The sequence below is a fragment of the Peromyscus eremicus genome, chromosome 5 (genome assembly GCF_949786415.1).
Source record: "Peromyscus eremicus chromosome 5, PerEre_H2_v1, whole genome shotgun sequence".
Classification (NCBI taxonomy): domain Eukaryota; kingdom Metazoa; phylum Chordata; class Mammalia; order Rodentia; family Cricetidae; genus Peromyscus; species Peromyscus eremicus.
In genome coordinates, this window is record NC_081420.1 from 102,144,811 (window position 1) to 102,163,096 (window position 18,286).

Genomic DNA, 18,286 nt, shown 5'->3' on the forward strand with positions numbered 1-18,286 from the left:
ATGACATTTATATATGAAAATGCCACAATGAAACCTACTACTTTTATGTTAACTTAAAAAAATTAAATGGGGGAGGAGGGCGGGGACAGGACTGTGGAGATGGCTCAGTAGGAAAATGCTTGCTGCATAACTGTGAGGGCCCCCAAAACCCATGCAAACAAACAACAACAACAAAAGTCAGGTTTTTTTATAATTCCAGTGTTGCTTCAGTAAAATGGGAGACAGGACACAGGAGAATCCTAGACGCTCATAGGCCAGCTAGTCTGGCATAAGTAGTGGCCAAAAACTAAACAGAGACCCTCTCTTAAACAACATACAAGGCAAGGACTGACAGCTGAGAGCTGAGGTTGTTCTCTGACCTCCAAACATGGGCCATGGCAAGCATAGTGCTTATCACTCATATAAATACTCATGTGTGCAGGTGTACATAACACACAAGAAATGTTTAAAACATAATTTAAAAAGAGAATGATTGCTAAATGTAAAAAAACAAGAAAAACCACCAAAAATAGTCCTATAGCCTATAAAGTACTGAATCTAGGATTCCTAATCTGAAACTACTACTCAATTGGTAGGTTTAATTCTCTACTACCATGGGACTATCAAAAGAAAAACTGAAAAACAGATGAGGTAGTACACACCTGTAATCCCAGCACTTGACAGACAAGATAGAATAGTAAGATAGGAGGTAGCACACACCTATAATTCCAGCACTTGGCAGATTTGATTACCAGCACCCATACTGTAGCTAACAACAGTTTATTTATTTATTTAAAGTGCATTGGTGTTTTGCCTGCATATATCTGTATGCAGGTTCCAGACCCTCTGGAACTTGAATTACAGACAGTTGTGAACTGCCATGCAGGATTCTCTGTAAGAGTAGCCAGCATTCTTAATGACTGAGTCTCCCACCCCCAAGCCCCATTTTACAGCAAGCAGTCTGTAACTCCAGTCCCAGGGAATCCAATGCTCTCTTGTGGCCTCCTGAGACACTGCATGCAAGTGGTACATAGACATACATGCAGGCAAAATATTCATACACAAAAAAATTAAATAATTTTTGTTTCGGTTTTTTGGGGACAGGGTTTCTTTGTGTAACAGCCCTGGTTATCCTGGAACATGCTCTGTAGATCAGGCTGGTGCTTTACTCACAGAGGTCCTCCTGCCTCTGCCTCCCAAGTGCTGGTATTAAAGGTGTACACCACCACCGCCTGACAAGAAAGCCTACTCTTTTTTTTTTGTTTTTGTTTTTGTTTTTGTTTTTGTTTTTCGAGACGGGGTTTCTCTGTGTAGCTTTGTGCCTTTCCTGGATCTCGCTCTGTAGACCAGGCTGGCCTCGAACTCACAAAGATCTGCTTGCCTCTGTCTTCCGAGTGCTGGGATTAAAGGCGTGTGCCACCACCGCCCAGCAAGAAAGCATACTCTTAGACATGCATGATGATTCATGCCTACAATTCCAGCAACCGGAAGAGGATAAGAGAGGAGACTGGCAAGTTCAAGGCCTGCACGAACAACTTAGTGAGGCCTTGCCTCAAAAATAAAAAAGTTAGCTGGGTGTGGTAACACATGCCTGTATCTCAGCACTCTTAATGCTAAGGCATGAGAGTCCTGGGTCTGGGGCCAGCCTGGATTTTTTTCACCAAACTGAGTTCCAATTCATTCTGGGATACAAAGCAAGACCCTTTCTTAAAGCAATGAAAAAAAAGGGGAAGCTAGGAAAAGAGGAGGGAAGAGACGAGAGGAGGAAGGCAAGCAGGCAAGCTCGCTGACTACTACTATCATCTCTTAATTCTGATAAGGAGACCTTGGTAATACAACTGGTTGCTCACTATGAACTAAAAAAAAGAGACAATGCAGATGGATGTGGTGGTACATGACTGTAATCCCAGGATTTAGAAGGTAAAGAAAGGAGAATCTGGAATTCAAGGCCAGCCTTTGCTACACAGGAAGTCCGAGGTTAAGGCTTGGTTGGGCTAAGGCTCTGTCTCAAAAACATAAAATAAGGAACTAAAAACTACAGTAGAACAACTACCTTTTTTTCTTTGCCATGACTCAATACTTATTACTATGTTTCTGATCCACACCTGCATGCTCAAATTGAAAATGTTGCTGTTGTGTTAGTTCCATTTTGTCAAACCAAATATTACTACTTTTTTTTTAAGTATGTAAGGGGTAGTCACTCTAACCTGAACAAATCAGAGTCCTCACTATTGGCCCATTCATGGTAATTTATTTACTCTTGCTTGGATAGAAAATACAGTTAAAGAGGCCTTATATAGAATGAGTTCAATTTTTGAAACAGATAATTTTTTTATGACAATATATGCTCATTCTTAAATTTTAAATACTAATTTATATAGGGATCCAAAAGAAAAACAAAACAACAACAACAAAAAAACCAAAACCAAAAACCCCAACAACAAACCCCCCACAACAACCCATCTAGTGGTCTAATGATTTTCAAACCATGGGTAGACTCACGCTTTCCTTTAAGTAGAGGAGGTGAAAGAGAGGACTTAAAGAATAGCAGCCCTTCTTCTCCAGGATAAACACAGCAGCTTAGCAATCTTCCACCATGGACATGTATGTATTCATTTTTTACAGTTTTTTTCTTTAATTGTTATTACTATTGTTTGGAGTCAGAGTTTCAAGTAGCCCAAGCAGCCTCAAACTCATTATGTAGCTGAGGATGACTCTGAATTTCTGATCCCCCTTCCTCTACTTTCCAAGTGCTAGAATCACAGGCAAATACTACAGTATTCTTTATGCATGCTAAGTAAGTACTCCACTGACTGAGTGACATCCCCAGTTCTGTTTTGTTTCTTTGATACAGGCTCATGCTGTCTAGCCCTGCCTAGTCTCAAATTCAAGACAATCCTCCTTGTGCTATGATTACAGGTGAATACTATCACATCTGGCTTGGTTTTACATTTTTATATGAAAAATAAAGCAACCCACTGAAAACTACTTGAAATCAGTTTGGTCTTAGATACTTAAAATTACTTTTTTTTTTTTGGTTTTTCGAGACAGGGTTTCTCTGTGCAGCTTTGGAGCCTGTCCTGGAACTCACTCTGTAGACCAGGCTGGCCTCGAACTCACAGAGATCCTCCTGCCTCTCCCTCCCAAGTGCTGGGATTAAAGGCATGCACAACCACCGCCTGGCAAAATTACTTTATTTTGTTTTACTATCTTATGTGTATGGGTTTTGCCTGAATATATGGCTGTATATACATGCCTGGTGCCCAAGGAGACTAGAAAGTGGTGTCGAATCCCATGGGACTGGTGTTCTAGATGGTTTGTGAGCAGTCATGTAGGTACTGGAAATTGTACCTAGGTACTCTAAAAGAGCAGTCAGTGCTTATGACCCTCAAACTGTCTCTACAGCCCCCTTACTGGAGGGGTACTACCACTGTTATATAACTAGACCTAATTTTCTGAATCTAGGGCAGGTTTTCTCCACATAATCACATGCCTATAACCCTATATATGGGAGGCTGAGAAATAAGTACCTCATGTTGAAGACAATCTAGGCTACCTAGTTCAGACCATCCTAGGCTATACAGTGAGATTCTGTCACAAACAAACAAATAAATATAAATTACTTAGATTATAGACTATACATTCCCACAGGGATAATAACTTCATTATTCCAAAATTACAGCTCTGATTGCAATTCTACTACAAATAACTTCTGCTAGACACAGAGGTTGGTATGTTGTTTCAATAGCTTCAGAGATGCTGACGTGATGCAGGGGCTCCCAGTGTGGAAAATCTGAAGTCACAGGCTGGACAGAAGTTCAGGCAGCACTACTAGAGTAGAATGTTGTATTCTACTACAACTTTTACCAGGGACCCACATAGTGGAGAGAACCAACTCCTGTAATTGTCTCCTGACCTCCACACGCACACTGCAGCACACACATAGACATGCATACTAACACACAAGTAAGTCAATGCAATAAAAACAATTAAAAGATAAAATGATCAGTTACAAATTTTATACACACACACACACACACACACACACACACACACACACACACACACATATATATGAGATAAACCCATTTCCATTTTTCAAAAGTTATCTGTCATTGGTGTCATGGCCCTGAAATTTTATTACTTCAGAGGCACACAGGCAGAAGCAAGAGGATCACAGGTTTAGAACAGCCTGGTCTACAGAAATCCAAAACACACAGGTATTTTAGACATGATTTTAGAAAGATATTTAAGTAATGCAGTGTTTTGGTAAAATAAAAGAAAAAAATTCAAAATTCATTTTAGAAAAAAGCTAGATGCTAGAGAGAGAGTCATCAACCCTAACAAGGACTGTCCAAACACACTTGTATGACCATTCTTCCTTTAGTCAGCATATGCCCCTCTATTTCTATCCTGAAAATAAAGTGTCAGTGATAATAGTTATAGTCCAATCCACTGTTCTTCCCCATCCCCGGACTCTACTGATTTTCATTTTGATATGTAATGCCAATAGGACTCTATCTTTAAAGTGTCCTCCCAATTCATGAGGTGGTAACAAGAAAGCAGCATGGCCTCTCCTGTCTGCTTTTACCCTTTAATTACTACCACTATTAGGTAGTAATCAACACCTCTAATTTGCTCACCCTACTGCTTCTTTTTTTTGCAATTACAGAAGCATTCTTCCTCATTCAGGACATAGATGAGTTGCATCATAACAGTACTTGATAACATCTGAGTGCAGCACCAGGAAGTTACACAGCTAAGCATGGAGGTGTATGTGTTTAATCTCACCACTCGGGAAGCAGAAGCAGAGACAGGCAGATCTCCATGAGGTCAAGACCAGCCTGGTCTACTACATAGCTAATTCCAGGCCAGGCAGAGATATACAGTGAGACCCTGTCTCAAAAAAATCAAAATCAAAACCCAAAAAACAAACAACAGCAGCAACAACAAAACAAAAACAAACAAATCCTAAAAGTAACACAACATGGAAAGTTAGATCTATAAATTCATGAGTATGGGAATCAGAGTATTATCCTCTTCAGTCCATTCCAACCTCTAGTTTGTTTGAAACATAGTCTTCTCATTACATAGCCCAGGACGTAATTCATGATCTTCTTGCCTGTCTTACCTTCTGAGTACTAAGATTACATATATATGTCATCATGGCTGGCTTTAACTTCTATGTTTCAAAAATCTTACTCCTTTTCACCTTCCTCAGAAATTTGATATTCTTGTTTTGGTTTAAGAACGGGTCTCACTATGTAGCTCTGGCTGCCCTGGAACTGTAGACCAGGCTGGCCTCAAATTCAGAGATCTGCCTACCTCTGCCACGCAGAAATTTAATATTCATTGATACTCCCATTCCTGAATATTTAAAACACACGTTCACTGTTTGAGTCACTTTCTTTTTAACTTCTGTGGGTTCCTGACATATGAATCTAACTCTCCACAGTTAAGAATTAAAAAACAAACCAACAACCCTACTAAACTACTCATTGACATAGAATGAATGAATGGCCTAGCACTTGCTATGTACCCCAAGGATGCTTGAAACTCATCTTCCTGCCTCTGTCTCCAAAGTGCTTGGATTAATTATAGGGAGTCCCAGGTGGTTCTGGAAATTGAACTCAGAGCCAGGCAAAAATTCTACTACTGAGCTACATTCCCAAGCCCTGAAAATGTCATGTCCCTGTTACACATTACACCTTATAAGTCTCATAAAATTCTATGATCCCATTAGCCACAAGAGCTTTGTATGATTAATATTTGAAAACATAAGAAGTCTTTATAGACTATAAATAAAATATAACCAGTCTGATGTATATACACACACACACACACACACACACACACACACACACACACACACCCTTAATAACATAATAACCAGTATTATGTGGTGGCATATACCTGTTATTCTAGCATGCAGGAGGCTGAGACAGGAGGATAGTCAAGAGTTTTAGGTCAGCCAGGGCTACAGATTGAATCCCAGGCCAGTTATAGAGTGAGAACCAACCTGTCTCAAAACAAAACAAAACAAAACAAAACAAAACAAAACAAACAAACAAAAAAAACCACCCTTCTGAATAAATAAACAAACAACCAGCAACCTCTCAAATAAAATAAAATGTTGATTTCTTTTCACTTAGTAAATACAAGGTAAAAGTTTTTGCAAGAGGAGATGGAGAGATGGCTAAGAGCACTGATTACTCTTGCAGAGGAACTGAGGTTCAATTCTTAGCACCCACATGGGGCTCAACTATCTGTAACTCCAGTTTCAGGGGATCTGAAGCCTTCTCTGGCCTCCCCCAACACTGGGCATGCATGCAGTACACAGACATCCATGCGGGCAAAACACCCATACATAGATAAAAATTTAAATTAAATTTAAACAAGTTTTTATTTTTTTTTTATTTATTTTTTTGTTTTGTTTTGTTTTGTTTGTTTGTTTTTTTCGAGACAGGGTTTCTCTGTGTAGCTTTGCGCCTTTCCTGGAACTCACTTGGTAGCCCAGGCCGGCCTCGAACTCACAGAGATCCGCCTGGCTCTGCCTCCCGAGTGCTGGGATTAAAGGCGTGCGCCACCACCGCCCGGCCTTAATCAAGTTTTTAAAAGAGTAATCTTGGAGAGGAAGGTTCACTACAATTTTTTAAAATTATTATTATTCTATGTCTTGGTGACAAGCACAATGCCTACCACAGAAGACCTCTGTAAATACTCTTTTTTTATTAAATTTTTTCTAAGTGTTTGTTCTTTAAATAATGTAACCATTAGTATATATTATTAAATGTAAGTTATGTAAAAACAAAAACAAAAACAAACAAAAAAACACTGGAGCTGAGTGGTGCTAGTGCACGCCTTTAAACCCAGCACTTGAGAGGGAGAGGCAGACAGATCTCTGTTCGAGGTTAGCTTGGTCTACATAGGGAGTTATAGGATAGTCAGGGCTACATAACAGAGAAACCTTGTCTCAGAAAAAATAATGAAGACACCATGAAGTGGACAGACTACCTTTCTTTGGTGGTAAAAGCACAACGGAAGTTTATGAACCAAGAGCATACACACTTTCCCTTCTTACAGTGTTGGTGATTTCTGAGAACTTCTGAAGAGTTCAAACCTATATTCCATCTTTTAATCCTAATATTTAAAGTCAATACAAATCCTAATAATATGTTAGAGCTGGGCAGTGGTGGCACCCACCTTTAAACCTAGCACTCAGAAGGCAGAGACAGGTGGATCTCTCTGAGTTCGAGGCCAGCCTGTTCTACAGAGTGAGTTCCAGGAAAGCCAGGGCTACACAGAGAAACCATGTCTTGAAAAACAAGGGGGAAAAAAATACGCTGGCATTACATTAAACATTTTAATGCAAGATTCTTATTATGAAAGAAAGATCTAAACCATCACATTTTCTTGTACCTGGTGTGTAAGTAAAACGTTGAGACTGGCTTTTTTTCCTCTTGCCATTGCAAAGATAAAAGTGCACCTGCACTGCAGCTGTAACTGCTGGGTTATGGTAGGGAGGAACTTCAAGGACAATGTGAGCCTAAGGAACAAGGAAAGCAAGGTTATGTTATACCCAGAACTAAAAATGAAATGCACCTGCCAAATCCAGAGCAACTCATGAGACTTAACTCTTAACACAAGGGTCTTCTCGTCACAGAAAATTATGCACATCAACTAGTCATATAAGTCATCTGGAGATTTATTTACATCAGCATCTTGTAGACAGAGACAAAGTCTTTAATCATTAAAAAAGAAACTGTTTTTTACCTACCCAATTGTCTTTCTAGTTGTAGCAAAAATTAAGAGTTTTTAGGCATGGTGATGCACATTTATAACCCCAGCACTCAGGAGGTAGAGGCAGACAGATCAAATTCAAGGTCAACCTGAGCTACATTGTTAAGACCTTTTAAAATAAATAGATACCATCTCATTACATACTATGTACTGAAATATGTGACTCTATTGAACATTCAGGTTAATATATATATATATATATCTTAATGGGAGGCCCAACTTAGTATATGATCATGTTTAACAATTCTCAAGTTGTAGTATAGTTTTCTTTTTAAAATTTTAAATGTACGAGTGTTTGCTTACAAGTATGTTTGTGCACATGTATGTAGTACCCAAGGAGGTCGAAAAGATGTTGGATCCTCTGGAACTGTTGTTACGGAAGGTTCTTAGCCACCATGTGGGTACTGGGGACCAAACTCAGGTCCTCTGCAAGAGCAATAAGTGCTCTTGCCTGCTGATCCATAAGGGTTAGATTTCTTAGCATGAGTTTTATATTCAAAACATCCAAGTTGGAAGTATATAAAACCTATATGCACATACAAAGTAAAAAACTTTATCTAAAAATCAAATCTAATCATCAATTTAACTGTTCCATGTCTTTAGGAAGCATGTGGAAAGTAATATTTTCTAGTCTAGAAAAGATTGTCTTTATTCCAATCAAGATGCAAGATCACAGCTTCTTTCAGTAAGGATTCTGGAAGGCTTAATGAGTAGCTGTGGTGTTAGGAAGTATGTTTAATGACAAATCACTATGGGCTTGTCCCAACATATATGTTCATTTTGATTCTTTTTTTCAAGACAGGGTTTCTCTGTGTAGCTCTGGCTGAAATTCTGTAGACCAGGCTGGCCTCAAACTCAGAAATCTGCCTGCCTCTGCCTCCTGAGTGCTGGAATTAAAGGTGTGTACTACCACCTCCAAGCTTGATTTTTTTTAAAGATTTATTTATTTATTATGTATATAGTGCTCTGCCTGCATGTATGCCTGCACACCAGAAAAGGGCATCAGGTTTCCTTCTAAGTAGTTGTGAGCAACCATGTGGGTACTAGGAATTGAACTCAGGACCTCTGGAAGGGCAGCCAGTGCTTTTAACCTCTAAGCCACCTCTCTAGCTGGTTTTAATTTTTTTAATGAAGCAAAGTTGGTGTTTTTTTAAGAAAAGGACAGTAACTATTCAAAAAGAAGTATAGTCACTGTCCTAGTTGGGGCAAAATTGTTGTAATGAAACGCCATGACCAAAGCAACTTGGGGAGGAAAGGGTTTATTTGGCTTATCCTTCCATATTATTGTCATCATGGAAGGAAGTTAGAACAGAAACTCAAACAGGGCAGGAACCTGGAGGCAAGAGTTGATGCAGAGGCCATGGAGAGTGGGTACTGCTCAATAGTTAGTTCCCCTCGGTTTGCTCAGCTTGCTTTCTTATAGAACCAAGGACCACCAGCCCAGGAGTAGCCCCAGCCACAATGAAAAGGGCTCTCCTACATTAATTACTAATAAGAAAATGCCCTTCAAGCTTGCCTGCAGCCTGATTTTATGGAAGCATTTTCTCAATTGAAGCTCACTCTTCTCCAGTGACTTTAGCTTATATCAAGTTGATATAAAACTAGCCAGAACAGTCACTTAGTGGGGCTAGGAGGAACATGTTATTAGCCTTGAACTTGCTATTTAGCCTTGGATGGCCTCAGACTTATCATCCTCCTGGTCTGCTTCTTGAGTGCTGTAGATTCAGGCTAGTATCACCACACCTAGACTGCCTCTGCCTCCCAAGTGCTGGGATTAAAGGCATGTGCCACTACATCCTGCTTGTTTATATTTCTTAAACTTTAACCAAAATACCAGAAAAGTATCACACTTCCAAACTTCTAAAAAGAGTAATTTACTTTTCTTTTCCTCAATATTCTTTCCCATACCATAAAGCTGCATTATTCAATCTTCTGAGTTTCTTAAACACTTTTTTCTTTTTTGGGTGGATAGGGCCTCACAACAAAGACTAGGCTGGCCTTCAACTCATAGACATGTACCTAATTCTGCCTTCTAAGTTCTGGGATTAAAGGCATATGTCACCATGCATGGCCTTATACTACTTTTTTATAAAAATTTTCTTTTAGATGTATGTATTTTTATCTTATGTGTCTAAGTTTTTGCCTGCATATATGTATATGTACCGTGTGTCTGAGATCAGAAGAGGAGATTAGGTCCCCTGGAACTGGAGTTATAGATGGCTGTACTCACTATGTGAACACTAGGAACTGAACCCAGGTCCTCTTCAAAAGGAACAAGTGTCCTTAACCACTGAGTCATCTCTCCAGCCCCACTTAAATCCTTCTTACTAATTAAATAATTAAGGTGACTTTCTTACCCCTTGACATTTTTCCCTGATTATTTTTCCTTCAGCCTCCCAATGAGGTCTTCCATCTATTGAAAGAAAAAATTTACAGTTAAAAGCAATTCAAGTTTGAAAACAGAAAATCTAATCTATGTAGCATCACAAATACTGGTAGAGAGAATATTTTTCCTCATAGATGTCCAGTTTAAAAAAAAGAGAGAGCCAGGTAGTGGCACAGACTTTTAACGCCAGGCAGAGGCAGGTGGATCTCTGTGAGTTTCAGAAAAGCCTGGTCTACAGAGTGAGTTCCAGGACAGACAGGGTTACACAGAGAAACCTCATCTTGAAAAAGACCAAAGTTGGTATTCTTCTCCTTCTTCTATGCCTATTATTCTTAGGTTTGGTCTTTTCATGGTGTCCCAAATTTCTTGGGACGTTTTGTGTTACGACTGTTTTGTCTTTAGTGTTTTGACTGACGAGTCTATTTTCTCTATTGTGCCTTCAACATCAGAGACTCTCTGTTCCATCTCTTGCATTCGGTTGGTTATGCTTGCTTCTGTTGTTCCTGATCGTTTAGTCAGAATTTCTATTTCCAGCATTCCCTCAGTTTGTGTCTTCTTTATTGTCTCAATTTCAATTTTCAAATCTTGAACTGTTTCTTTCATCTGTTTAATTACTTTTTCTTGGCTTTCTTTGATTTCTTCTAATTTTTTGTTTGTTTTTTTCTTCCATTTCTTTAAGGGAATTTTTTATTTCCTCTTTAAGGGAGTTTTTCATTTCCTCTTTAAAGGCCTCTATCATTTTCTTAAAGTCATTTTTAGGATTGATTTCTTCTGCTTCATCTGCATTGGTTTGTTCAGGTCTTGCAGGTGTAGAATCACTAGGTTCTGATGTTGTCATATAGGTCTTGCAAAGGACAATCAGACTGCAACCCACAGATCCAGGGAGGCTACCTAACAGGGGGGAATCTTAGGATGACTGTGGCTTATAATAAGTTTTGGTTTTACTCAATCACTGGGCAAGCATCAATGAAACATTTCACTATTAAGAAAAGAATTTGTACTGTATCAAGCTGATGATAGAAAAAGAAAGGAAGAAAGAAAGAAAGAAAGAAAGAAAGAAAGAAAGAAAGAAAGAAAGAAAGAAAGAAAGAAAGAAAGAGAGAGAGAAAGAAAGAAAGAAGCCAAAGAACTTAAGGTCACCTGGACTATATGAGACTTAGTCTCCACAGGGTTAATTAGGATGAGGGATCTGTTTGAAAGGGGAAGCAAGAGGCCAGGCAGCAACCCTAAGTATCTGATTATTCTTTGTTTGTTTGTTTATTTTTCAAGACAGGGTTTCTTTGTGTAGTTTTGGTGCCTGTCCTAGATCTCATATTGTAGACCAGGCTGGCCTCGAACTCACAGAAATCCACCTGGCTCTGCCTCCCAGTACTGTGATTAAAGTGTGCGCCACTGCCACCTGTTGGATTATTCATTTTTTGTTGTTCCTGTTTTGTTTGTTTTTTGGAGACAGGTTTCACTGTGTAGCCCTATTATTCTTATAATAATTTTTTTTGTTGTTTTTTTTGTTTTGTTTTGTTTTTGGTTTTATTTTTTCAAGACAAGGTTTCTCTGTGTAGCTTTGCGCCTTTCCTGGAACTTGCTTTGGAGACCAGGCAGGCCTCGAACTCACAGAGATCCACCTGCCTCTGCCTCCCGAGTGCTGGGATTAAAAGTGTGAGCCATTACTGTCTGAAGACGATTAATTTTAATTGTCAACTTGACACACTCTAGAATTGCCTGGTCAGAGTCTCAACTATTTAGATCAAGCTGGCCTGAGGGAAGCCTGTGAGGTATTGTCATGAACTGTGGATGTGACTAGCTGCTTCAAGTTCCTGCTTTTACTTCCCACCAGAAGAGTTGTAACCTGGAATTATCAACCAGAAATTCCTTTGTCACCCAAATGTCAGGGTATTTTATCAAAGCAACAGAGACAGAACTAGGGCAGTGTGGATACAGCACATTGTTTGTATCTGTTCATCAGTTGGTAAGGATTAAATTCTTCCCATTTTGGAGCTATTATGAACAATTCTGCCATAAACATTTGTATCGCAGCTTTTGTGTGGGCATGTTCTCTGTTTTCTGAGTGTGTATCAAGGAGTAGAAAAGCTGGATGGCTGGGTGGTGGTGGTGCACTCCTTTAATGCCAGCACTCGGGAGGCAGAGCCAGGCGGATCTCTGTGAGTTCGAGGCCAGCCTGTTCTACAGAGTGAGATCCAGGACAGGCACCAAAACTACACAGAGAAACCCTGTCTCGAAAAAAAAAAAAAAAAGAAGAAGAAATGCTGGATGAATTCTATTTTTAATATGCCACTAAAGAGAATTTAATATTCATATGTAAATTTATTAACTGTAAGTTCTCAATTATACCCAGCGCTTAGATGATGCCCATAGCTTTAGGAAAACTATTTGGTGATTAATATGACTGAAATATATACATAATTTATTTTATTCTTTCATCACTTAGACTGAAGTTAATTTGTACCTTGTCCTTTTTCAAGAAAAATGATTTTGGATTCTGGAAGAAAATTAGATCCAGTCACAACCATTTCATGGCCTCCATTGACAGAGCAACTGTTGATACTGTACTTCTCAATATGAGGGAGCTCTTGAGCAGATCGCTGAGCTATTTTAAGAGTTAAGAAAAACAAAATATTATTTTAAAATATTTCACACATACAAGATGAGCTCAAACCACAAAATAAACATTGAGATTAATTAATTAATTTAGGCTTCTGAAATTCAAGACAATGGTAATAATTCTTATTAAAATAGCTAACATGTTTAGAAACAAGAAAGTTATACAAATTGGTACAAAATTATTTCTTAGACTACAACCGCAAAAAAAATCTCATAAAGTTAATGTCTTTAACTTCATATTGGCTCCCATACATTTACCTAATATTTTATTTTTAATTTAACCTCTTGAGTATATATTTTCCACAGGAACTGTTAAAATTTACAAATCTAATTACAAAAAAATCAAGTCCAGGGCCTGGAGAGATGGCTCAGCAGGTAAGAGCACTGGCTGCTTTTCCAGAGGTCCTGAGTTCAATTCCCAGCAACCACATGGTGGCTCACAACCACCTGTTATGAGATCTGGTGGTCTCTTCTGGTGTGCAGGCATACATGCAGACAGAACACTGTATACATAATAAATAAATAAATCTTAAAAAAAAGTCAAGTCTAAAGATATGTAATTAAACTATGAACAAAAACTATGAACTAAAACATAAATGAAACACATATTTTACTATTTAATTTCTAAAAGGAGCTGTGTTTCTGCAATGACTACATTTCTCTACCTCCACAGGGTTTGAGGAACATGATCTGATCTTCTCATGCAGTGTCACTTAACTATCAAAAAGTGGTTTTTGTTCTACCCTCACCTGCTACTTCCTGTTCTGAACTGCTAAGCTATATTTTTCGTGTGTGTGTGTGTGTGTGTGTGTGTGTGTGTGTGTGTGTGTGTAACAGTTTTTCCTTTCCTTTTTCCAAAATAAAACACAGGGACTCTTGATCTGGCTCAGTTGTTAAGAGCACTTGTGAGCCGAATGTGGTGATGCGCACCTTTAATCTCAGAACTTGAGAGGCAGAAGGAGGTGGATCTCTGTGAGTTCAAGGCTAGCCTGGTCTACATAGTAAGCTTCAGGCCAGCCAAAGCTACATAGTGAGACCCTATCTCAAACAAAACAAAACACAAACAAAAAAAGAAAAGAGCACGTGTTGCTCTTTCAGAAAATTGGAGTTCAATTCCCACCACCCACATGGTGGTTCACAACTACCTGTGACTCCAGTTCCTGGGGATCTGATATCCTCTCCTGACCTCTCCAGGCACAATGCACACATGTGGTACATATACACACATGAAAGCAAAACATACACATAAAATAAAATATAAAATAAAAAAGGTGTGTGTGTGTGTGTGTGTGTGTGTGTGTGTGTGTGTGTATAACAAAACCACAGTAACAACCATAAGGTACTAGTAATACTTGTGTTCTAAGCACAAGTCCATCAACAACAGACAAATAACCTTGTATGAATACATGAGCTATCTTTGTTTCAGTTTCCACTATACCTGTTTACATCATTCTCAATTATTCAGTCATACCAGCTAACCTTCTGAGACCTACAGGTCTACCAGGCTTGACTGCATCTCAAGTTCTAGGACCTTTTCTCGTATCTTATGTTTGTAAATCAGAGGTAAAAATCACCCACTTTTTGAAATGGATGTCGTAATAATTTTATAGTATTAAAAAACAAACAAAATCCTTTAGCTTGTCATGTAGGTACATACCTTTAATCTCAGCATTCTGGAGGGAAAGGGAGGTGAATTCTGTGAGTTTAAGACCAGCTTGATCTACAGAGAGAGTTCCAGGCCAGCCAGTGTTACATAGTGAGTGAGACCTTGTCTCCAACCAAGCAACCAACTAAAATCGTTAATTCTTATTCAGCTGAGGAGTAAGCTTGCATATCAGGATGCTATTATATGAAGGTTAACATTTAAGTAAAACAAAGATAATCTTAAATGACAACGAAAAGCATTGAGATCATAGCTTCATGACAGGATCCTCAGATGTTTTCATTTATAGCTATTGTGGTAGTTTGAATATAACTGGCCCCCATAATCTCAGAGGGAGTGGCACTAATAAGATGTGTGGCTTTGTTGGAGTGGGTATGGCCTTGTTGGAGGAAGTATGTCACTATGGGGGTGGGCTTTGAGGTCTCTTTTGCTCAAGCTTCCCTCGGTGTGGCTGTCAGTCAACTTCTTGTTGCCTGCAAGCCAAGATGTAGTCACCACCATGTCTACCTGAACGCCACTATGCTCCCCAACATGATGACAATGGACTAAACCTGTGAAACTGTAAGCAAACCACCCCAATTAAATGTTTTCTTTTTAAGAGTTGCTATGGTCATGGTGTCTCTTCACAGTAATGAAAAACCTAACTAAGATAGCTAGACAAGTTAGCACAAACCTATACTGATCCCAACACATAGGCTTGGGTTTGAAGCCAGGAGAAATGTAAGCTGGGAGACAAAAAACAGATAGGGAGGCAGAGAAGAAAAAAGCTGCCTAGAATCAAACTATAGTGAGAAGATATTTTTTAACATAAAATTTTAACATAAAATTACTACTCACCTTGTTAGCTTATTTTCATGTCAGAAAAACAAAACAGTAACTTAGACTCAATACCTCTCTCTCGAAGAGAGAGAGAGATCTCATTTTAATCAAAACACACAAAACTTACATCAAAATCTTAAAATATATTGCAAGCTCACTTACAGCACTCAACAGGAATAGATGCTATCTGCAGAGAAAGGACTTTTCCACTGGGCTGTGGGATGTGCACTCGAAATACAAGTCGTACTCTAGTATTCTTTCTGCCAATATCAGTTTCTCCTTTTCGAAGTTCTATATCTGAATTTCGGAGTTTCAAAATACCTGCACAGTCAATACTAGAAAAAAAATACATTTTTAATTTCATTATTCAGAAACTGGTTCTGAACAATTCAACTGTGGAGATATGCACTGTCAATGTGCCAGGTCATGAACACCTATAATCCTAGCACTTGGTAGTGCGAGGTAGAGAAGCCAAGAGGATCAGGAGTTATAGGTCAGTCTCAACTACACAGTAAGCTTAAGACCAAAATGGGCTACAAGAAGCCGGGTGGTGGTGGCGCATACCTTTAATCCCAGCACATGGGAGGCAGAGCCAGGCAGATCTTCGTGAGTTCGAGGCCAGCTTGGTCTACTGAGCGAGATCCAGGACAGGTACCAAAACTACACAGAGAAACCCTGCCTCGAGAGAAAAAAAAAAAGGGGGGGGGGGGGGAGAGGGGCTACAAGAAACTATCTCAAAACCAAACCACAAAAGTTTCCAGAAAATTGGTACCCCAAATTGGTCAAAAACAAATCTTTGAGGTGAGTGTGGTAGCACATGACTACAATTCCAATACTTGGAAGACTGAAGCATGAGGATTACCTTAAATTCAAGGCCAACCTGGGCCTACAGACAAACAAAATAAGGAACTGTGAAGATGGCTCAGTAGTTAAGAGGGTGTACTGTTCATGCAGAGGACCCAAGTTTGGTTCCCAGGACCCCAGCCAGGCAGTTCAGAATGGCGTGTAACACTAGTTCAAATGGGTCTGACACTGTCTTCTGACCTCCTTGGGCACAGCATACACATGGTACACATACATATACTTAGCACACACACATACAAGAAAGTAAATATACACACCAAGACAGAGTTTCTCTGTGAAAGACCCGTCAGTCCTTGCTCTGTAGACCAGGCTGGCCTTGAACTCACAGAAATCTGCCTGCCTCTGCCTCCCCAATGCTGAGATTAAAGTCATGTACCACCACACCCGGTTTAAAAATAATTTTTTAATAAATAAAAATTAAAATACTATACTGGAGAGATGGCTCAGCAATTAAGAGCACTGATTGCCTTCCAGAGGACCCAGGTTCTATTCCCAACAACCACATGGAAGCTCACAACCATCTGTAACTCTAACCACAGAGGATCTGAGCCTCTCTTTTAGCCTCCTTGGGCACCAGGCATGCACATGGTGTATAGATATACATATAGGCAAAATACCCATACACAAAATAAATAAATCTCAAAAAAGGTTTAAATTTTAAAGTGATTTTAAAGAAAAGAAACAAAATATATGTATGATTCTTAAAACTAAGAAATGACCCCCCCAAAAAAAAAACATATAAACTTACAAGAACTCATATTTAGAAATGAAAATACATATTAAATTTTGTTTGAAATAACCTCTTACTTATTTTTGTTTTTTTGAGATAGGGTCTCACTTTATAGTTCAAATGACGTAGAACTCAAACGCTGTCTTAACTTAGACTTCTAAGTGCTAGGATTACAGGTACATACTAACAAGCTAACCTCTGTTTTCAGTCAGGGTTTAACACTGACATTCATGTTCACCCTATTTTTAAGACAGGAAGAAGGTATGAGTAGGTAAGAAAACAGGTACTAGAACCATATATGGAAAGCACCTTCTCTATATTTTTGTTGTTGTTTACTCCTAGGTTGTTTATCTGTTTGTTTTTGAGACAGGATCTCAATGTGTAGCCTTGGCTGGCCTAGAACTGGAAATGTAGACTAGGCTGGCCTCAAATTCACAGAGATCCATCTGCCTCTGCCTCTGCCCCTGGAGTGCTGAGACTTTTAAAGGCATGAGCCACCATGCCTGGTCATTCTTCCTAGTTTTTGAGTCAGGATCTTATATAGCCCAGGTTGGCCTCTAACTCACTATGTACTCAAGGATTACTCTGAACTTCTGTTCTTCCTACTTCTATATCCCAAATCCTGGGATTATAGGCAGAAGTCACCAACTTTTTTTTCTAGAAATATGAAACCTACTGCCCTCCTGAGCAAACTTTTCAGAACTATACAATATTAGTAAGTTAGCTTAAAACAATGAGTATTTTATAGTTAACTAAAAACCAAAACCAAACAAACCATGTATTTTTCTGAGAATTGTTTCACGAAAAGAAAACAGATTTTTTAAAATTAAGGTTTTTAAAAAAATTGTTATTCTTAATTGTGTGAGTGGGGTAGTGGATGTGCGTGAGTGCAGGTGCTTGTGAAGGCTATGGGCATCCGTATCCCTGGAGCTAGAATTACAGGCAGTAATTGTCAGCTGCCTGATGTGGGTGCTCAGAACCTCACTCTAGACCTCTGAAAGAGTAGTATGGGATTTTAACTGCTGAGCTAGCTCACTGCTCATTTTACCAAAGGTTTTAAAATATCTGGCTAGAGGCCGAGACAGATGCATCTCTGTGAGTTCAAGGCCACCATGGTCTACAAGTGAGTACCAGGACAGCCAGAGTTACATAATGAGACCCTGTCTTAAAAAAACAGAAACAAACAAACAAACAAACAACAAAAAATGAAAAAGATACCTGGCAGACATATTATTTTCAGGTAGAAGTGGAATTTCCAGAACTTTTGTGCTGGCAATTATTATCTCCTGACTTGCAGTAGCAACTGTCTTTCCAGTAATACGATGCACCTGGTAAAATGCATGAGGTCGTAAATATCGATCATCGGCTGTTCCAATAAACATCTGTAGATTTATTGGCTTTTCACTATAGCCCAGGAGCTAAACGA

The 18,286-nt window shown here is 39.0% G+C and overlaps 1 protein-coding gene across 3 annotated transcripts in view; it reads right to left on the bottom strand.

The window, feature by feature from the left end:
* Nfatc3 (nuclear factor of activated T cells 3) overlaps positions 1-18,286 on the bottom strand; it is an 81,783-nt gene that overhangs the window by 24,564 nt on the left and 38,933 nt on the right. For all 3 annotated transcript variants that reach the window (XM_059264079.1, XM_059264080.1, XM_059264081.1), the window contains exons 4-8: positions 18,079-18,278; positions 15,429-15,601; positions 12,630-12,770; positions 10,137-10,192; positions 7,399-7,525 (exon numbers count right to left, since the gene is read on the bottom strand). In XM_059264079.1, the coding sequence (XP_059120062.1) occupies positions 7,399-7,525; positions 10,137-10,192; positions 12,630-12,770; positions 15,429-15,601; positions 18,079-18,278 (697 nt within the window). The remainder of the gene's footprint in view (positions 1-7,398; positions 7,526-10,136; positions 10,193-12,629; positions 12,771-15,428; positions 15,602-18,078; positions 18,279-18,286) is intronic.